The sequence below is a fragment of the Siphateles boraxobius genome, unplaced genomic scaffold (assembly GCF_051911475.1).
Source record: "Siphateles boraxobius isolate OS27281-9 unplaced genomic scaffold, OSU_SipBor_1 5, whole genome shotgun sequence".
NCBI classification, from domain to species: Eukaryota; Metazoa; Chordata; class Actinopteri; order Cypriniformes; family Leuciscidae; genus Siphateles; species Siphateles boraxobius.
Window position 1 is genome coordinate 28,338,205 of NW_027509141.1, and position 22,446 is coordinate 28,360,650.

General features: G+C 36.7%; 2 protein-coding genes across 2 annotated transcripts; both read left to right on the forward strand.

Moving 5' to 3' along the window:
• The first annotated feature begins 8,301 nt into the window (after nucleotides 1-8,301).
• On the forward strand, nucleotides 8,302-11,402 carry pgap4 (post-GPI attachment to proteins GalNAc transferase 4). The gene is made up of 2 exons (XM_077203745.1): nucleotides 8,302-8,963; nucleotides 9,531-11,402. The coding sequence occupies exon 2, from the start codon at nucleotides 9,703-9,705 to the stop codon at nucleotides 10,891-10,893; it is 1,191 nt and encodes a 396-aa protein (XP_077059860.1). The 5' UTR covers nucleotides 8,302-8,963; nucleotides 9,531-9,702; the 3' UTR covers nucleotides 10,894-11,402.
• A 590-nt stretch (nucleotides 11,403-11,992) lies between these two features.
• LOC143711751 (two pore calcium channel protein 1-like) lies at nucleotides 11,993-22,370 on the forward strand. The gene is made up of 19 exons (XM_077203674.1): nucleotides 11,993-12,254; nucleotides 12,980-13,062; nucleotides 13,142-13,256; nucleotides 13,777-13,905; nucleotides 14,265-14,381; nucleotides 15,146-15,264; nucleotides 15,385-15,486; nucleotides 15,671-15,797; nucleotides 16,692-16,899; nucleotides 16,992-17,136; nucleotides 19,167-19,352; nucleotides 19,458-19,522; nucleotides 19,712-19,799; nucleotides 19,898-19,967; nucleotides 20,865-21,084; nucleotides 21,227-21,317; nucleotides 21,406-21,519; nucleotides 21,638-21,750; nucleotides 21,919-22,370. Exons 1-19 carry the CDS (start codon nucleotides 12,153-12,155, stop codon nucleotides 22,035-22,037), a joined length of 2,313 nt encoding a protein of 770 aa, XP_077059789.1. The 5' UTR covers nucleotides 11,993-12,152; the 3' UTR covers nucleotides 22,038-22,370.
• The last annotated feature ends 76 nt before the right edge of the window (nucleotides 22,371-22,446 follow it).

The following is a 22,446-nucleotide window of genomic DNA, read 5'->3' on the forward strand; positions in this document are numbered from 1 at the left end:
TGCTGAAGTGGTACCCGTTGACCAACTGGAACAAGAGAATGGAAAAGTCTGGTACATCCCCCATCACGGAGTACATCACCCCACTAAAGGAAAGCTGAGGGTTGTGTTTGACTGTGGAGCCAAATACAAAGGAACATCACTAAACTGTCAGCTCTTGCAGGGTCCAGATCTCACCAACTCTCTTTTTGGGGTCCTCATTCGGTTCAGGAAAGAACATGTTGCTGTCATGTCTGACATCCATGCCATGTTTTATCAAGTACAGGTGCCTGATAAACATGTGAACTTTCTTCGCTTTCTTTGGTGGCCTAATGGCAATACTGATCAAGAACCAGTGGAACATCGAATGAAGGTACACTTGTTTGGAGCTGTATCGTCCCCAAGTTGTGCAAATTATGCCTTGAGAAGAACTGCAGAGGACAATGCGTTGGATTTTCCAGATGAAGTGATCAGTACAGTTCGTCATAATTTCTACGTGGACGACTGCCTGAAATCCATAGCCTCAGAAAGAGATGCAATTCAAATTGCAAAGGACTTGACTGTGCTCTGTGACAAAGGTGGATTTAGTCTCAGAAAATGGGTGACTAATAGCCGCTCTGTGTTGACGTCAATCCCAAGTAACATCAGAGCAACAGAGACACAAGAACTGGATTTAGACACGGACCAGCTTCCTATTGAAAGAGCACTTGGTCTGCAATGGTGTGTTGAGTCTGACAAATTTAGGTTTAGGACTTCGGTACAGGAACGGCCACATACCAGAAGAGGTATTTTGTCGGTGGTCAGCTCACTGTATGATCCATTAGGTTTTTTGGGTCCTTTTATCATGTCAGCTAAGTTAATGTTACAGGAGCTCTGTAGAAGAAATTTGAAGTGGGATGAACAAATACCCCCTTCCTTCTCTAAGCAATGGTCTGACTGGCTAACGGATCTCCAAAAAATGAGTGGATTCAAGGTGGATCGCTGCATTAAACCACCTGATTTTGGAACATCTGTAACAGCACAAATTCATAACTTTTCAGATGCCAGTCAAGTTGGATATGGTATGGTGTCTTACCTGAGACTGAAAGTTGTTGACAAAGTACATGTTTCATTTCTTGTGGGAAAGACTAGAGTTACACCCCTGAAGCAAGTCACCATTCCTCGTCTGGAGCTCGCAGCAGCAGTTCTGGCTGTCCGAATGGACAGAATGCTTCAGAAAGAGTTACAGTGGCCGCTTAAGAGGTCAGTGTTTTGGACAGATAGCACAACCGTCCTCAAGTATATCTGCAATGAAACTAGACGTTTCCATACCTTTGTTGCAAACAGAGTTGGCTCCCCGTCGGGGAATCGAACCCCGGTCTTCCGCGTGACAGGCAGAGATACTGTCCACTATACATCCTGTTATCCTTTCCAAAGATCTGCATGTTTCCCAGCTGATTTTACGTCACATCCATCAACAACTAGGACACGCTGGTAGAAACCACATGTTGAACAGACTTCGACAGAGATATTGGATAATCAATGCCAACTCTGCTGCAAGAAAAATAATTGCAGAATGTACAACATGTAGACGCTATAGAGGAAAACTTGGAGAGCAGAAGATGGCAGACTTACCCGAAGAGAGGGTTATGCCAGACAAGGCTCCTTTTACGGATGTGGGAGTTGATTATTTTGGCCCCATAGAGGTTAAAAGAGGAAGAAGCTTTCTAAAAAGGTATGGAGTGCTTTTCACTTGTTTGACCAGTCGGGCAATACACCAGGAAATGGCATACTCTTTAGATACGGACTCCTGTATTAATGCTTTGAGGAGATTTATTTGTAGAAGAGGTCCGGTGTCCAGCCTAAGGTCAGACAATGGCACGAATTTCATTGGAGCATACAAAGAGTTAAAGCAAAGTCTTGCCGCTTTGAATAATGCAAAAATCCAAGGTGCTTTGGTTCAAGATGGGATTAAATGGAGCTTTAATACACCTACAGCCTCACATCAAGGTGGTGTTTGGGAGCGTCTGATCCGCTCAGTAAGAAGCATACTCACTTCGGTTCTTGGGCAGCAGGTTTTAGACGATGAAGGCATGCAGACGCTGTTTTGTGAGGTAGAGGCAATACTAAACGACAGACCCATTACAAAGGTCTCAGATGACCCTAATGACCTTGAGGCCCTCACACCAAACCATATTCTTCTGTTAAAAGGAAAACCCATCTTCCCACCAGGACTCTTCGCATAGAGTGACCTGTATATCAGGAGAAGATGGAAGCAAGTACAGTACATCACTGAACTTTTTTGGAAAAGATGGACATTCGAATACTTACTTCTAATGCAGGAAAGACAAAAATGGGCTATACCAAGAAGAAGTTTCTCTACTGGGGATATTGTCATCATTGCTGTTGCCACGGCACCGAGAGGATCCTGGATGATGGGCCGAGTCCTGAGTACTAAGTCAGACTCCAAAGGATTGGTTCGCTCTGTGCTCCTCCGAACTAAGACCAGTATCTTGGAGAGACCTATAACGAAGATCTGTCTGCTTCTGGAGGCGACAGTGTAGCATCATGGACATGTATTCTTTCTTTTCCCTCTTCTTTTCTATTTTCCTTCTGTTTGTTTCTTTTCCAGACAGCCACGGGAAGAAGACCAGAAGACTTTATGTATTATAGTTAGGGCATATCTAGAGAATAGCTCCGTTACAAGAAGAAAAGTAATTGTGGGTTTACACATTTCACAATTAGGGGCCGGAGTGTTGGAGCCATTTCCTTGTTTTGTAATTTAACTTAATAATTAATTACTTTATTTTGTTTCACCTTAAATAATTTGCATGATTATTTTATTGATTTAGATACAGAATATTAATGTTATTATTTTGGTTAATTTGAGTATTTTTTTGGGACTTTTATTTTGAAAGTATTGAGCACCTGTTTGCATCTATATAATGGTGGTCACATTTAGGACAGGCAGGCACTGGGAAAGGTTGTTGGTTTTTTACCACACACACACACATACTTACAGGGTAAGAGAGGCTGCAGACGACATTTGTTTGTACGCTTGCTTATTGGAAATAAACCGCATGAACGATATGCTTGCCTGGACATTGGACTCTTTTGCCGTGCCCGTGCGTAAGATTCGATCTTTCAGTGCCTCAGTGGCCTTTTGAGTTTGTTTATCTTCTTTTGATTTCTTGTTTGAGTTAAATTGGAGGACAAATCGCCATTACAAGTTCTTTATAAAAGATCCAATAATCAAGCCGAAAGAAAAAGCAAAAAAAACTTGCTCACTATTGTCATTTAACTAACAGGAACTAACAATGATCAATACATTTGTTACTGTATTAGTTAATCTTTGTTAACGTTAGTTAATAAGAATACAGTTGTTCATCGTTTGTTCATGTTAGTTTACAGTGCATTAACTAAAGTTAACAAATACAACCTTTGATTTTAATATTGTATTAGTAAATGTTGGAATAAATATTAACTAAGATTAATAAATGCTGTACAAGTATTATTCAATCTTAGTTCATGTTAACTAAGGTAGTTAACTAATGTTAACTAATGAACCTTATTGTAAAGTGTTACCAATATATTTTTTAAATAGATGAAGTATTAGAACTCTCTTTCCCCTGTGAATATCTTTGCTTTTTAATTGTTTTAAACTTTTCCTGAAATAGTACATGAATATCAAACAGTAAACATCTAAATTGGATATAAGAGAAAATAATGACATTGAAATAAAATAGAACGAAAAATATTCTGACATTTATGTGGCCTATTGAATTTTTTTGAAGATTACAGATTTGCTTAGTTTTTATGTATATATGTATGCACTTGCAATAATGAATCAAATCATTTTAAATAACTTGGATGTAACAGTATAGTCTTTAGATTAACCAAATGCATTTTTCTAATCATTTACATAATTGTACACATTTTCTGTAAATATTTGTTTTCATTTTTAAATGACTGTTAATTAAAATAAATCAGGAGGCTAGATTCTCCAGGATGAATTCTCACAGTGATGGTTGTCAAATAAAGGTACACTGTACAAAAATATTCTCATTATGTACAGCACTTTGAATTACCATTGTTTACTGTATTTTATTTATTTTTTATTCTAAACTGTTTTAATTATTTTAATTTCTTCTATGTAAAGCACTTTGAATTACCATTGTGTATGAAATGTGCTATATAAATAAACTTGCCTTGCCTTATTTGTTAGCAAAACATTTTTCTTTTGTCAAATCAACTTAGATAATTTATGTAGTTCAGATAACATAATATTTTTTGTAACCCAAACTCCATTGTATTAACTAAATTTTTTAAGTCCAATGAACTTAAATTTTGAAGGCAACCTGTACATTTTTAAGTTTAACCAACAATAATTGTTATACAGTGTAGGTACCACTAATCAATAGTTTTTGAATTTACATCAAATTAAATTAATTGAATAAAATCTTCAACAATCAACAAGCTTCTACTAGGTAGAAGATGTCGGGAATGGTGCAGAATAAGGCCGCTCCGCTGGGCAGGAAGCCCATTTGCCCTGTATTGGATGCCATGTTTGTTCTCCTGAGTGTCCTCTCTGCACAGGTAAAATGAATGTGCAGAAATGCTGAGGATATGCTTATTTATTTAAGAGGCTGAAAGAGGCTGGACAGACCTATTCATCTTGATGCATTACATGACCCACCATGTGCACACCAATGCCATTCACCAATGGCTGCTGTTTTCTTGACAGACATTTGTGCTCATTCATTTTTGACAGTGATGTTGGTTGTTGTCTTTCAAACAACCACTGCAACTTTCTTTATTGTTTTTTTTTTTGACAGGCCAAAGGCATACAACAACATACTGTAGATATAACAACAACATCTTACTGTATATTCTAATCCAACCAATTTATCTATTCATGGTGGTGATCAATAGGCCTTGTCAATGCAAAATATGGGAAACAATAAACTGAGCAAAATTTATTAGGATATTTTAAAATGAAAGATTTTTATCTCAACATTTGCCATGTTGACAGTCAAGCACCCATGTCGAAGACTATTAGCAAAATGAAACATTTAAAAATATGTTCGTGAAACATGTTTCCTAAGAAGTCATCGATCTGGTTACAAGGGTGGTTTAGATTTTGTCAAAGCGTGACCCAGGATTCAGTTTCATAGATTTTTTTGAGTGATAAATTAGATATTTCTTACAATAGCCTATCCAAGTGAGGCTTAATTCTGTGCAATGCCTCATTTTATTACCGGGTGGTTATGAGGAAAAATCCAGGCTTTAGTATGTTTTATTAAATTGTAGTACCTAGTAGCCTAAAAAAACAACTTTTGCCTCTTGTTAAATTTAATTAATTAAAATAAGCAAGAGTAACACAATTGTTTAATATTTTGTCACAACTTAATTTAATTGTGTTCAATCAACCTAATATATTTAAAACTGAAGTTTACTTAATTAATTTGTGAGGAAACTACATGAATCATTTTTGTTGACAACTAACTGGGCAGTGGATCTGTAGTTCCCAGCATGCTTTGCAAGGGACTGCATTAGGAGGGTAAATTTAGGGATTAAAGTGTTATTTTATGTGTTTTTCTGTAAATGAAAAGATGTTGTTAGTTAATGTTAATGTTTAATATTCAGTAATGTTAGTAACTTAGAAGACTTTCTGTAATGTTTTTGAATTTTTTGGTTACCATTATGCAGAAGAGTGGTGACTGAGTTTAATTTAGGGCTGTGGGCTCTTAATTTACTCCAAACATTCATTAAACCTCATTTCCGGACCTGCATAAATAATATTCAATATTACTCTGAAAAAAAGTGGTTTTAATTAAACTGAACACTAGTAGCTCCTATCTTTGGAAATAACTGTAGAGTCAAATTAGCCAAAATTATAATGTTGGCGATTCTAGGCAGGGCAAAAATTAAATATTGTCAATCTGACAAAACTTTATCTAGCAGGAATAACTAAATTAATTTAAGTTCATACAACAAGAGTACAACAAATAATTTCAAACAAATTAGATTTTGTTGGAAAAATCTAATTCATTTTCGTCGAAAAGCTTTCCATAATTTAATAAAGTTCATTCAACAGCTTATTTTTTTGGCCTAATAGCCTACGTTCACAACTTCACACATCAGAAGTGTCAAGCTTTACCTGTAAGCTTGAAAGTTTTTAGTAGGTGATTATGTAGCCTACTTATTGAGATGTTAATGCTGAAACTACTGCGATGATACTAGACAAATTAAAACATTTTCAGACTGACAAACATGACTGTAATTTACAGGAAACGTACTTGTTCCCCTTTACCAATTGCACAGCTTAGTTACTTCCCTATTTTTATCTGCATATACTATCACGAAACTCAACATACCAAAAACCTCTTGAACATTTAACCCGCATCAGATGGTTGGTTCACTTCAGACCGTCTTTTACCTTACACTCCCATCCATAGGCGGCCTTACCCATGTTTCACCCGTTTTAACTGAAACAGGCCCCGTCCTCCAAGGGGGCCCCCAAAACACCGGCAAAAACCCCATTCATTTTCTCCGTAGGATATTGATTTTCAGCCATATTCTAAACCATCCGAGGTAGACTGACCACAAGGTACGAGGTTGTGAAACGAAAGTTTCTGCTCTATAAAAACCACAAGTCAGTATAAAATCAACCTTGTTTTAAGAAAAACGTGTTTTATTTGCGATCTTCTGGAGAAATACTACACTAGCTACAATCCTGATTTGTCGAACTCACGGTTACCATGGCGACGTTTACCGCCCCCGCCAACGGCTTAAGTCCGGGATGAGCAACTCCGGTCCTGGAGGGCCACTGTCCTGCAGAGTTTAGCTTCAACCCTAATTAAACACACCTGAACAAGCTAATCAATATTTTCTGGATTACTAAAAAATAATTTTTGTTAAGGTTGACGCTAATCTCTGCAGGACAGTGGCCCTCGAGGACCGGAGTTGCCCATCCCTGGCTTAAGTGATCTGAAGTATAATACCGGTAACGTTAGTTTATTTGTTTATACCTTTGCTTTTTTGCCGTTACGTTGCTGACAAAGATGAACTTTTCAGGGCATTCTCAGCACTCAAACACAGAAGGGTGGATTTCTAAAAAGAGCTCAGGTGAAATCTACACCCGCCGCCCGGTGAGCTCAGCTGTCCACGGTGCTGAAATAAGGCGAAGCCCATCATTGTAACTTATTTATGATAAGTTCGGTTCAGTATCAGTCAGACACGTTTTCTTCTGTGCTTTTGTTAATAATTTAAGTTAAGGGGATGTTTGAGCTGTTTATGTCAGCCCAGACAGCTGAAAATATAGCCTACTGCGCTAATCAATTAAACAGAGAAGTTGCCGTCGGTGAAAGGGCGAGGCTTATTCCAACGTAAAAAGCTGTATAATTGTATATAGTTTTAATCAAATAAGGTTGGATGATTTCTATGTTGAGCTGCCTGTTCATGAAGCTGAAAGTGCACGTAATAAAAAAATATACCATTGATGCAAACCAACAGGAATCCTTGCTTTTTCTGCTCTATTATGTTTATGTTTTATATGGGTAGGGCCCCATATTAGTTATTGAAAGGGGCCCCTGGATGCATAAGGCCGCCACTGCTCCCATCTATTGGCCCTGTCCCAAATGGCACACTCCGGACTTGTGGACTTCCTCAGAGTCCACACTTCGGTGACGTCATGTAGTGCAGACCTATAGGGCCCTTATTGCGAGTCCACAAGTCTGGAGTGTGCCATTTGGGACAGGGCCAGACTCGATCGTCACGCCGGAAACAGGAATAAGGTCTCAGCTCAGACGTCGGAGCTGAATAAACTAAAAGGTCATCTCATCAGTCCCTTTATTAGAAAAATATCACAAATATCATTAAAAAAAAATACAGTCTTTAGCATCGAGAACAGGATTTTATTTTCCCAAATCTTATGTCCATGTGAACTACACAGCCTGCTTTTACAGTTCTATAATTGTATATGCCACCTGGCATTAGAATATATGTCATGTTTATGTAAATGATCAATACAGTTGTACATAATAATACATAATGTTCAATTTTAACACAAAAATAAAATGTAAATGAGTTTAAGAAAAATGTATAGGTTTCAATATTCATACTACGTTTATATGACTCAGTAAAGCCATGACATTCGGTTCTATTTATGTAATGAATCATAATGCGATCGTATTATTTAACACGCTATTATTATGTTTGAGATATCAACCACTGGTCGATAATGTTTGTATAAACTGTAAGTAACAACTGAAGCCATGTTAACAGTCAGTGAGCGAAATCTCCTCCCATCCGTTTTGTGATTGGCATTTCGCAAGGATTCCTGTCATAGTTAAAGTGCGTGGAGCCGGTATCTCGGTATCTATGCGGGCTTCGCGGAAGACCGCTTCAAGGGTATAAAGGGGGCGCTGCTGAGCACACTTCAGAGCGTTAAAATGCTAAATGGGACCATAGACATCATGAATGGGACGGCCTACGGACTCGTAGACTCGGCGAGCACGCGCAATTTAAGTCCACGAGACCGAAAGTCCGCATGAAGTGCGCCGTTTGGGACAGGGCCATTGTCTGGTGTGGTGAGCGCTTGAAGGATTGTCACTTGTGTTCTGTTACTTTACTCGGCGCTGGCTATGATGAACCAATCACAGTCCTTTTTTGAGCTCTAGCTACGATTATTTTTTAAATACACACACAGACATAAAAAAAACCCGCCCTGAATGCGAATTGAATCAATAGAAGATTCAGCTTTATGAGCCATTCAATGTTCTATCCCTTAAGAAACGGTTAACATTGCTTCCCCGTGAATTAAATGCGCATTTTTTCCATGTGTTACAGTAATACGTATTCGGCGTAATCGATATGTGGACACGATTTGACGCGCGTAGCTGCACGTAGTACGTTGGTCATCTTGACTCGAGTGATGTTTTGACAAGCTTTTTGATTTCGGTTGCTGTCGTCTAGTCGCTGTGTGCTAAACATCCACATTCTGAGAGGTAGAAACGCTGAAATACTTTATTCCTTGTTTCATTTCTTATTTAACTTTTCGGGGCATTTACAGACTGTTAAATAAGATTCTTCCGGGTTTGTTTTCTTGTTATGATAAGCTGACATGTTTTCTACCACACAAATTGCCAGCACCTGACGTTAGTTATTTTTTCAAAGAAAGATGGGTCATTTCATGAAAAGAGTGGCTTTTGAGTGTCGCAAGACTATATAATATGAAATACTGACACTAACTTTTATATTATATTATTTAAAAAAATCATATAACACATCAAAAAGTTAAGTACATGAATCACATTGAGTACGTTTATACTCGTATAACGTTACTGTAGGCTACATCACATTTTGACAATATTTAGGCTATTATTATTTAATAATAAATATGTTTTGGCAGAATATTTAAAAAATGTAGGTTATGTGTTAAGGGTTTACTGTATCTAAAAAAAAAATAATTTCAATATTGAATGTATGGAATCACCCAGAATTTTATAAAATCACGTTTAATGGTTTATAAGGGAAAAAAAGATTATATCTCCCTTTATCTCTTTTGCCTATAGATACAAGTTGGAAATATCTCAGAAGTTTATAATCTCATATGTGAGTCCTACAGTGATTTTTTGTCTGGACGTTGGCTCAAATCTGGATCCTCCTCCTGTGCAACGTATCGTCACCTTGGCACTGAAGTGAACTGTCACAGAAGTGAATTGTGGTCTGTTTAAACAGACACAGATGCCTCGATGGGGGACATGTACCGGCAAGCATTTTCGTTGGTCAAGCCCAGTGGCTCAAGGGCTGGTTTTGTGTGTTTTAACCTTTGGAGGGATATTGCCTATATGCTGCCATCGTCTACTTTACTCACATTATTTTTTAAAGAGTGTTTATCTTGATTCACTAAGCGAGGCATCACTACAAAAAAGCCACGCCAAAGGTCAGGAAGCCCTGCATTTCTGGGAGAGTGCTGCCTCTACGAAAAGCCTGAAGGACCCTTTGGAAACGGATGCTAAGAAACCAGATCTCCTGATCACCATAGTGACATCCATAAGAACAGAGGGGAGGGACTATCACTACCTGTTACAGGTGGCACAACAGCTCAAATCCCTCCTTAAGGCATGTGGCGATACACCATGTGCCGAGGTCATGCTCTGTGATGTCGAAAGTGGTCCCACTTTGAACGAGGATGCTTTGCTTCTGGAGAAAGAGTTCCCGGTTGTTAGACGTTCACCTGATGAGAAATGGAACAGCAAAGATGTGACCAACATCTTCGAGAAGGAGAAAAGAGATTATGTTTTCTGCCTGCGGAAAGGATGGGACTTGATGAGGCCAAAAAACGTCGTCGTCCTGGAGGATGATGCGCTTCCGCTGACCGATTTCTTTCCGTTGATTAAAAACGTACTCTCGCGGAGATTTGCCCTCAATACTTTATACGTAAAGCTCTATCACCCGGAACGTCTTCAGGGATACTGGAATCCGGAGCCTTATCGCATTCTAGAATGGCTGGGTCTCGGCCTGTTTGGGGCTACAATCCTCCTCCTCTTGTTATCTCACTGTACACCTCTTTCTTTTACCTTCTCACCTCTTCATCTTCTCTTCTTAACTCTCTACATAATGGCCGTGTCTGAGCTGGCAGGGAGGCACTATCTGCTGGAGATCAGACGGCTCTCACCCCAGCTGTATGCTGTGTCTCCTGCCACTGAATGCTGCACCCCTGCTATGCTCTACCCAGGTAATGCCTCCATCCGAGTCGCCCAATACCTGGACCAGGCTGTCTGTGCTAGGGGTAATGCAAAAGACATGGTGCTGTACAAGATAGCCAGGTCGACGCCAGGTGAGAAGGCACACAGCGTTGAACCCAATATCATCAAGCACATCGGAGCTTACTCCTCCATCAGGACGAACCCTCTTCTACCCAGATTAATTTGACATAATATTTTCTTACAGAGGTTGAATATGAAACCCATTTTAGGCACTGTTTATAAATAAATGTTTCAATTTTGTGGATGAAATATGAATATCTCTTTAGAAATCATAGCTGGCCGTTTGTCAAAAAACCTTTGTGAAGTTTTGAAACGGTTTCCTGATCACGATGCTTGTCTTTTAAACTTTTTAATCAACATTTGTCAGTTTACAATGCATAATGGTACAATGGATTTTAGCATTGGGAGTGAATTCATAGGGTTATGAAAATTACTATATATATATATATAGGCTATAACTGTAAATGATTGCCAAAACACTTTGAAATGTAGCTAAAAATGTGTAATTATTCACATTTAATTAAAATCATTTATATTTCTCTTTTTATTCAACATGAGCACTAAAGGATTATCCTCATAGATTATTTATATAGATTTGTATTGATCTTTCACTCTATGACGTTTATAAAAATCACTTTTGTTAAAATAGAATAAATATTATATAAAGTTTTAAAAGTCCTTGGTTTCTTTTTTTTTGTGGTACAGGCTCTTTCAATGTTTATTTGAGGTAATAGTTATAGGCAGCCTACTGAAAAACGTTCAATTAACACTAAATTATACGATGCTTTGATGTTCCTCCTCTGTTGAGGTCTCAGAGTACATTTCTGAGTTGTATAAGACAGTCGTTGGGGTGTTGTCTTCCAGATGTCCCTACAAAACCAGCCTGTGGCTGTTCTCTCCGCTATTTCCGCTGGCTTCAGTCACATGACACAAAAATACGCCGCATTGCAAACTCTGTTTAAAGAAACAGTATACACTTTATATATGTGTGTGTGTTCTTGATGTTTCATAAAATGTATATTATTCGCCCAAGAACTGTTTATTTGGAGATTAAAGTACCACACGTACGTGTCGTGTGTAATATGTGGGATTTAAGCAATCGAATCCTACTATGGCGAGGTCATATCTTATGAATATTAATTAGTTAGAGCGTTCATCCTATCAACGCAAGGCTTCTTTCCAATGGAAGGCGGGACTTCTTCGGGTTAATAACATGCTCAGGTTGATTGGTGAGATGGCTTGTCTACTAAATATTAACTTGGTCTTGCTCGGTCATTTTTAATATACGAAGGCGTGGGTCATGAATTGTTAATAGAGAGGCCTTCGCCATACTATGATTAGGAAATTTGCTTCGTTTAGCAAGATCAACTTTTTCGAGAAGGGATCTGCTGCGTAAGGACAGGGAAATAGAGAGGGATAGAGAAAATGTCCGAGACCGAAAACCCAAAGTATTCTTCATCAAAGAATGAAGGTTTACCCAATGGAGGAAATAATGTTTCCAGTAACGTTTCAGATGAGATGACAGAGGTATGTTGCGTGCGTGGATGGTGCTCTTGGAAACCCGTAGCCTACTCATCAATGTGCCGCAAACTGTACAATCTAAAACGGATGGTTAAAAAAAAAGTTAATAGATCACACTGATTGTTTGGTTTATTGGTATAGAAAGTTTTTTTATTTTTTATTTTTTTACTTATCACAACATTAAATCAGGATCGTTTATGGAATAAGAGACACATCTGGTATCCTGTTTGTCAAGAAAGCATTGGAAAATTGTGCCCCCTTGAAAAAAGTGTCAACTGAAGCACTGGAAATATTTGGCATACATATTAGAAGTTATTTACCAATTAATTGTTTCTGGTTTGTTAAGAAATTGATTGTTATGAGTGTCTGTTACCATACAAATTCAATTATGCACGGAGTAATTGTTTAGATAAATAAACATGCACATATAACATTTCAAAGGGTTTTTGAGTGGGGTGTAGTGTGGAGGGAGGTTATAGCATCAAATAGTTTTAGTTAGTTGATATGTCCTACTCTGTACCAGCTTTTCACAGCTTTTGCAAAGTATTTGATCTGTTTATTGTTAAATACAGATTTTATGACATCATATGTTAATTGACAGACTACAATAATGTCAGACCATGTGCTTCTCATTTAAAATGAAAAAGAAAAGGTGGAAAGTGATTAAAATTGGCCAATCAAACACATTTTTCTCTTTCCTTTTTCTCTGATGTTTGCTGATGGTGCTTTAGAAATTCGACCTTGCCACTGTCTATGTGTCAGATGCCCAGTATAACAGGAACATCTTTTTTGACACTTCATCACAGGCTGTGAGGTAAGAGATGACTTTCCAACAATCATTTATATAACTTTGACTAGGTTGTATATTATAAAATCTGTAAAATATTCCACAGGCTGTACCTGCTGTACAATCACTGGTTCATGCAAACACTTGTATATGTGTTCATCATCATAAATCTTTCTTTGGCTCTCTTTGAGGATCCTGCTGTTGTTCCAATTCCTATATGGGTATGTATGGAAATATAACTTGCATTTACAAATTGTTTAGCAAAGCAGTGGATTAATCATTGACCACAATTGTAATTCGTTTCAGACCTTGTGTAAATTTGTGAATGGGTGGTTGAATATTTCTTGAATGCTCTGTATCTCTAGCTGATTACCATAGAACCACATTGAACCTTTTTTTTTTCTTGCTTACGACTTTTATTACATCCTGGAATCCATGCCAACCGTCCATATGACACAATGGGATATTTCCTGGAGACTTGTGTTTATTTAAACGGCTTATAAATAATTCTAAATGATGTTTTTTGAAAATCTAAAAATTCTGCAAGTTTTCTGAGATGGTTCGGGTTAGGGGATAGAATATGCAGTTTGTACAGTATAAAAATCATTAAGTAAAAGGAATGTCCCAATTAAACATAACACATCATGCGTGTGTGTGTGTGTGTGTGTGTGTGTGTGCGTGCGTGTGTGTGTGTGTGTGTGTGTGTGTGTGTGTGTGTGTGTGTGTGTGTGTGTGTTATAGGCGACTTCTACAATTGAAATCATATGTCTCTCTGCATTTACTGTGCGGATGGTACACTATGCCAAAGTCATTCCAAAGGATAAATTCTGGAAGGATCCCAAAAATATCTGCATCATAATCGTTGTAACGGTAGGCATCTAATGCATAGTTTTGAATTGTATCTTATTTACAGGTACACTTAATGTACATTTATAATACATTATTTATATGATATAATATATATACCTATAAAGTATTCTGTCTGTACAAACATGTGAAAATGCTGAGAATGTGCTCATAACAATGTTGTGAAATGAACTTTAGCCCGTGTTTTGTCATTCTCAGCAGTTCTGCAGGATCTCCAGGAAATGTGGCGTTCAATGACTATGAGTAGACATTTAGTGAAGTCAGGGAGAGGTTTTATGTGTGTGTTGCATAACTGGACATTTTGAGAGATTTTAAATGTCACTCAATTTTTGTTTCATTATCTTTCTTTACCCACCTCACAGCTCTCTTTCATAGATTTGACTATATATGGGGCACTGAAAACATCAGGCTATTTTTCCATCCGATGGTCAAGGGTCTTGAGACCACTTCTGTTAGTCAATGTTACAGAGGGACGACAAGTAAGAAAACCACAATCAAAGCACAATAAACACATACATTTTATATATTTTCTTATAGTTTATACTTTGTGTATTTGATTTGTATTTAATTAAGATGAAATGTTGTCAGTAATTTTAATTTTCCTGTTAGTTACTCTTGTCCAAGAGCTGGCGTAAGCATACACTACCGTTTGAAAGTTTTGGGTCAGTAAGATTTAAAAAAAAAATGTTTGAAAAAATAATTTATTTTCAGCAAGGTTGCATTAAATGGATAAAAAATGACAGTGAAGACATTCTTATTTAATGTTACAAAAATTATAATTAAAAAAAAGCTGTTATTTTGAACATTCTATTCATCAAAGAATCCTCAAAACAATGGCTTCCACAAAAATATTATGCAGCACACCTGTTTTCAAAATTTTTATAATAATAATAAGTGTTTCTTTAGCATAAATCAGCATATTAGAATGATTTCTGACGGATCATGTGTCACTGGAGTAATGATGCTAAAAACGTAGCTTTGCTATCACATGAATAAATTACATTTTAAAGATATATTAGAATTGAAAACTGTTATTTTAAATTGTAATAATATTTTACAATATTACTGTTTTTACTGTATTTTTGATCAAATAAATGCAGCCTTGGTGAGCATGAGAGACTTAAAAACATTTAAAAATCTTACCGACCCCAAAGTTTGAATGATAGTGTATGTTTATTGGGCACAAATGTCTCTCCTCCAGACCCATTTCTTTCTTTTTTTATCCTTCTGTTTGTGTCTGTAGCTGCGGAGGGCGTTCAGAAGTATTCGGAATGCACTGCCTCAGATCTCCTATGTTTTTCTCTTATTCATGTTCAGCGTGTTGGTCTTTTCTCTCATGGCTCTTAAATTATTTGGGAAAAGGTAAACCTAAATAAAGTATCATCCATTTATACCTCTGTTTTTCCATTCATCTCAATTGTGTCCATTGAAATGTAGTTTACATAACCTTTTAAACTGCTTGTTATATCTTTTTTTTCTCAGGGGCCTTCTTACCATTGATGGTTCTCCATATTTCACAAACTATTTGGATATTGTTTTCGATCTGTATGTTTTGGTGACGACTGCTAATAGCCCTGATGTCATGTAAGTCTTGAGCTATTGCATTTTCTTTCTCTCCTTTTAAGCTTTTTTTTGTGAATCTTTGTTGTGTGCAATTGTATATTCTGCAGTATAAAAGATATCAGTCACCCATAATATGCATTAGGCATGCATTGTACACAACACAAATGCTTCTATAATATTTGATGTTTTTATGTTTTCTTTGTAGGATGCCGGCCTACAACTACAGTGTTTTCTTCACTGTTTTCTTCATTTTATATATTGTTATCAACATCTATACCTTCATGTCCTTCTTTCTGGCTGTCGTTTACAATAACTACAAAAAGTACCTGAAGGTATTCAAAAAAATCTCCGTCAACATGCACATTTTTATTTCTCACATTTTAAAGAAGTTATGTATTTTATAATAAAATACTCTTAAATTAAACTGTATTTTATTCAAATTAAATCATTTAAATATCATAATAATATCATATTAAAATTAATATTATTTGTCAGTTAATTTTTTAACTAAATACCACAGATTATGCTTTTTTACATTTTCAACTTTCTTTATTGTGTAACGTTGCTGTTTGCATGAAGAAGATCTGCAAAGTTACTAAGCACAAAGTCTTCTTGAAAGGGTTATTATTATTATAGTTATTCTCTATATCAGTAAACACTTGCTCGATTGTAGTCTTGAGTTTTCTTCCGGAAACATACATGTTACAATATTCCTCATTTAAGTAATTCCTACCCAATGCATACACAAATTAAAGGGGGCAAGGACTGGTTTAGTAGTGTGTTGTCGCCATGCCCAAGAGATGCTGTTTTTTCCCATCACAGATCTAACACTGTTATGGAAAGGGGCGTGGTATTTCTGAAACAAGCTCGAAGTGGTTACCCAATCACAGCACACTGGTCCAACCGACCAATCAGAGCACATTGAACTTTTTGGAAGGAGGGGCTTTATACTAGAATGGAACTAAACAGAGAGTTACTGACAGACTGGGAAGAGAGGTGCTGCACTACTGTGAAATATGTGAAAAATAAGTTGTTATTTGAACATTCAAGCATGAATATTTATTCTAGTAGACCCCAAAAACAAAATCAAGACTTTGTAAAAGAGCATAATAGATCCTCTCGAATATTATTGTTCTGTCCAGTAAAAATACTTCTATCTGTCTATCTGTCTATCTGTCTGTCTGTCTGTAGTGGAACACTGACTTGATTTCTTTCATGTTTTCTAGGAGGAAGTGCGGCAGCTGGTGAAGGCCAGAAGATATAAGATGTGTCGGGCGTTTTCTTTGCTTCAGGAGCCCCGGGGTGAAGGTGGGGAGCCTGTGGTGGCCCAGGCCAAATGGAACCTTCTGGTTAAACTCGCCAAGCCGAAAATCAGTATTGCTCACCGGGAACTGCTCTGGAGCGTCTTAGATGATCAGAATAAAGGACACATAGGTCAGATAGGTTTTTCTTTCCTATTTCTTATTTGACTTCAGTTTTATTGACTTTTTCTCCTTTTTCCCCCTCTGATCTTTTTTTCTGAGCAGGAAAGTTTGCATTTGTCCAGCTGGCTGATCTTCTAAGTATCCAGGTGATCACAGTAAAGTCACAGGCGCACCCCATTCAAATCTGTTTCCCCTCACTGTATAATTCCTCAGCCAGCAGATTCATTCGCCACATGGTTCATCACAGGTATGTGGACACAAAGGGCCAGGTTTACTAACAGCTTGCATCAGCACAAACCCTCTTTTGGCATTAAAAAACTACTGTCAGGATATTTAATAAAGTGCAGTAAAAAATTAGCAATGAAAAGGCGTGGACAGTTATTTTTGCGTGGACTGAACTTATTGGATAAGCATTTGTAAGAGATTCCCTTTCAGAAGATTTGCAGTAGTCAATTTACTGGTATTTGTGCCTTTATTTAATGCCCAAAAAAGCATGTCTTAACCCATTTTGCGCTTGACATGACTGTGACTGTGGCTTTTTCACTTATTTCAACTGGACTGGAGTGTAAAGCATCAATGGAAAGGAAAACCAAAACCAAAAAATAGGAGCATAACGATTCCCTCATGTCACGATTCGATATACATCACACGATACTGAACTCCCGATATGATATTATTGCGATGCTCCAAGACATATGGCAAAAGGTTAACAAAAAGGTGGTATAATACAATAAAAATATTCATGATTCTAAAGCTTAAAATACAGAATTATTTTAGAAGAATATGCTTGCACTCTGTCACTGACTAGATGTATTTAAAATAATGTAGGCCATTTGTTTAAATCTCTATGTGGTGTTTTTAATATGCGTTAAGACAAACCATGTGCAAACACCATTGCTGAGTATTTTCTCCTTAAATCTGCAGTGAACCAAAGACGGTCTTAAAAACCCAGTTTGAAATCCCTGATGTTTCTTATGTCACAAACTACCTTGCAACCAATCATGTCAAGGTGTGATAATCAATGAGTGGATCTCTGAGTTGGGGTGTGTGTGAGTGGAGGCGGGGCTAATTTGCATATTCAAAGAATCGCATATACTAAATGAGGCTTTTCTCTCTTGTTTTTCCCAGCACTCTTTTAGTATTTCCTGAACTGGATGTGTGCCCTTTCATATTAATCCAATAATTCATTGTTAATTTCAATTTACTTATACTTATGGACATTTTCTTTACCTCCACCTGTAACGCTGATATTGGAGAGAATCTAAAAGCCCCATGGCATATTCTTATATGATTGTGCCTGAACTGTTTCGACTTTCTTAATGAAGGATTTTGATGGATATCCCTAAATTATACATACTTAATTGATTACTGACCTGATCAATGCATTATATATACGTCTAAATAATTTTGACCAGCTCCCCATTCCATTCCTTTCATTCCTCTCCCCATTCCATCTTAATATATTCGTAATATTAAACAATTTCTGTATATGCGTCTTGAAAGTGAGCCTGGAATCCATATCCCTAGATATCTTATAACTTTAACTTGTTCAAGTGTCTGACCGTATAGTTTCATTTTTATTTCTGGGAAATGATTTGGCCTGATCATCTTGAAGTGTGTGGGAGCTGATCCGTGCTGGTAGAATGCGTGAAGGAACGTCGCCATTCAGGATTGGTCACTTATCTGTTTCCTGCCTGCCAGTTTCTCTGAAGCTGGCCAATCGCGCTATTTGAGCGAAGTTAATTATAAAATTAAAACATCTCATCTCGTCTGTAAACTTTACCAAGGCATGGACTGACACATTTGTATTGCATTCTAAAGAGCTCCGTTATCAGCCCCACAGCGGAAAATGAAATCATATCCGTACAATGGCATGGTTAATTAGTGAGCGGTTTGTGCGGATGGTGGAAAAGCAGCTATAGCTGCTGCTAGGAGGAGACACCGTGGAGAACAGAAAGAAGGAAGAGGAAGAGAATTGTATCCACTCCTGTTCATTTATTTGGAATGTCAGAAAAATACTTTTTTTCTGAACGTATAGTTTGCCAAGCAATGATATTTTTAATTTGCACCAATCTAAATTGATTGCATTGGTCATTATGGAAATTTGCTGGCTGCATCCGTGTTAGATCTCCCACAGAACCTTCATTTCTCTTCACACTTTTATTTCATCACACTGGCCCTGTTTAGTAAATCTAGCCCAAAATGTGGATCTTGCATTGACACTAATATATTCACATATTTTTTTTGGACAACAACGCTATTTGAATTGTGTTTCAGAATGTTTGTGTATGTCTATGACCTGATTATTCTGGTGAATGCTGTGTTCATTGGTCTGGATGAGGAGAACCCTGTGGTATCAAATGCTGAGTGGGGTTTTCTGGCTCTTTATATGTTGGAGATCATTCTCAAACTGTATTCTACGGAGCCACGGGCGTTCTTCGCCCGGCATCATTTCTGGAACTGGTGAGGAACACTTTATGTTTTGTATGGCTCACTGAATTTGATCACATAACATCACCTGTAACCAATGAACATGCAACCAAATTTAATCAACTCTATCTCTTACAGGTTTGACACTATCATTGTTGTCTCTGCACTCTTTGGCACCATCATTAACTCAGCACTCAAACACTGTAAGTGCACATGTGGATATAACTAAATAAAGCACTGGGAGGGTTATTATGTATATATTTTTGTATCACTGTTACACTGTATTTGACATCGACACATTTCTGCATTCTCTAAGTGTTATATCAGAGCGGTTAAGTTTGATATAAACATACCCTTAAGAAGTCTTGTTGACTTTATCCTAATGTTTGCAGCTGGAGGTTACACGAGTCGTCAGATCTTGGACATAGTTTTTATCTTGCGAGTCCTTCGACTCATACGTTTGGTGGATTCCATAAAGAGGTGAGAGAGTTTCAGTCAAATGCAAAAAAAAAACAAGTGATTTCTGTGCTTGAAAACACCTTTTATTCATTTGCCAAACTAAAAACTTTCCTTCGTAGATTTCGAGCCATCATCAACACGCTTATTAAAATTGGACCAACTATTCTTACCTTTGGCCAACTCATAGTGGTGAGTATTTACAGATTGTTATGGATTAGTTCACCCAAAACTCTAAATTGTCAAAATGTACTCTGCCTCATGTCATTCTAAACCTGTACGACGTTCTTCTTTGTGGTTTTGTCTATACAATAAATACAGTGGGGTTATCTGTTGTTTTTGACCCCAAAAACATTCTTCAATGTATCTTTGTGTACTTAGTGAGTAAAAGGTAATAGGCATACACTGAGAAATATCAAAACTATGTTTCAATAATATTTCTAATATGTATATACTGTATATACTTACAATACCAAATAAAAATCTGGGGTCAGTAAGCTTCTTTTTTTTTTATGAAGTAATAAGAATTATTCAGCAAGGATGCATTAAAATGAGTCAAACTTGACTAAGATAATATTACAAATGTTATAATGTTACAAAAGATTTCAGTTGTAAATGGTTTTTCTTTTCTTTTTTTTTACTTTCTATTCATCAATGAATCCTGGAAATCATGATTTTTGAAGGATCATGTGACACTGAAGACTGAAGTAATTGCGGCTGAAAATTCAGCTTTGCCATCACAGGAATAAATTACATTTTAAAATATATTACAACAGAAACCTTTTCTAAACTGTTTTTTCAATTTTAACTTCTGATGTCTCATAATATTACTGTTTTACTGTAGGTTTGATCAAATTAATGCAGCCTTGATGAGCGTATAGAGTTATTTCAAAAATATGAAAACAACTCGTACTGACCCCAAACCTTCGATAATGTGTATATCTATCGCATGCATTAGACGGGCTTTACTTTTAGATAAAAATACAAATTTATTAAAGTGTTCCTGATGAAGCAGTGGTTGCTGTCACCGTCATAATCAATATACTGTACCTGTGTATTTATTATAAATCCACTGCTGTCCCCCTACAGGTGGTCTATTACATATTTGCTATGGTTGGCATGGAATTATTTAAAGGAAAAGTTCATTTTTTTGAACCTAACTCTACAAGTCCTGATCAAGAGTACTGTGGAAACCCTCTCCTTAAAGGAACCGCTTTTGCTAAACTCAACTACTGCAAGAACAACTTCAATAATGTGATCTCTTCCTTCATTGTCTTGCTAGAACTCACTGTGGTTAATCAGTGGCATGATATCCTTTACAACTACAGATCAAAATTTATTTTTGCTACAAGTATAATACTTAATCAAGTGTGTGAAACTGTAGACTGAAGTCTTTGAAATTTCTAGTAGCATAAGTTTCATGCATTGCTTTGCCCTTAACTCAGCTGCACTGTTGGCCAGCGGATTCACAGCAGTCACACACGTTTCAGCCAGAATATTCTTTGTCCTTTTTCACATTGTGGTCGTCATTATTATAATCAAGTAAGAGTGGAGTCTACTAGAATATTATTGTTGTGTTTTACTTTGAAAGAAAGATATGCATAATGTGAGATTTTTTAATTCCCCCCAGTATTTTTGTAGCATTTATTTTGGAGGCCTTCTTGGTGGAATACACAATTGACAAAAGTGACCTGCAGACTTCTCTGGAGAAAAAGATAGAGGAGTTGGAGCTTAATGTCCAACAGTATGTGCCATTTAGACCTGATATCTTGTTATTTGATGTATAAAAATGTTTCATGCACGTGTCAGCGTAGTATCCTGTTGCTGTTGATTTTGGGTTTTAATGGAGGTTTGTTTGTTAGGGATGATATGGACACAGGTCTTGTAGATGCAATGGAAAGCAATGAAAATGACCTGGGTTCTACTGAAGCTGGCAAACAGAAGCCCTCCCTCATGTTCAAGATTGCTTCAAGAAGTATTTTATTATTTTATTGTTATTAATTGTTTGTTTTATTATTAATTATTATTATTTAAGTCTTGTCAAATGCATTTTTAGTATTGTTAGAGTAAGTATTGAAGGATGGTAAACAAACTCTGCATTATGTTATATATATATATATATATATATGTTTTATTTTTCCAGGATCCAGAACTGTGGATGGACTTTTACAGCGGATGTTTGAAAGAGATCTTCGTCCTGAAGACTTCAATGAGGAGGAAGAGCCAGAAAACTTCTCAAACCCTGTCTTTGACTCAGTATAACTGACATGAAACTAAAAACTCGCCTAAAATTTGTAAATATATAAATACAGTTTGTATCTCAGAATCTTTATATGTATGCAATATTTGATACGATTTATTATATATACTTTGCTATGTGGCCACTAATATTGATTTTTCAAACATAGAGTCATTTTTGTAATCAAATGTGTGTGTATAATATTATATATATATATATATATAAGCTTAAAATAGTGTTTGTGTTTTTATAATTGTTTTGGGAAAAGTGCACTACATGGCCTGACCAATAAGGATTGCCCCAGAGTAAAAGTTTGTACACATACCAATTCAAATAAAAAATTATTGTAATAATAATATACGAGAGAGAGTCGTTGATATCCTAACGTGTTCCATAAGAACTAAACATCATTATTCACGGGCTTATAATGTG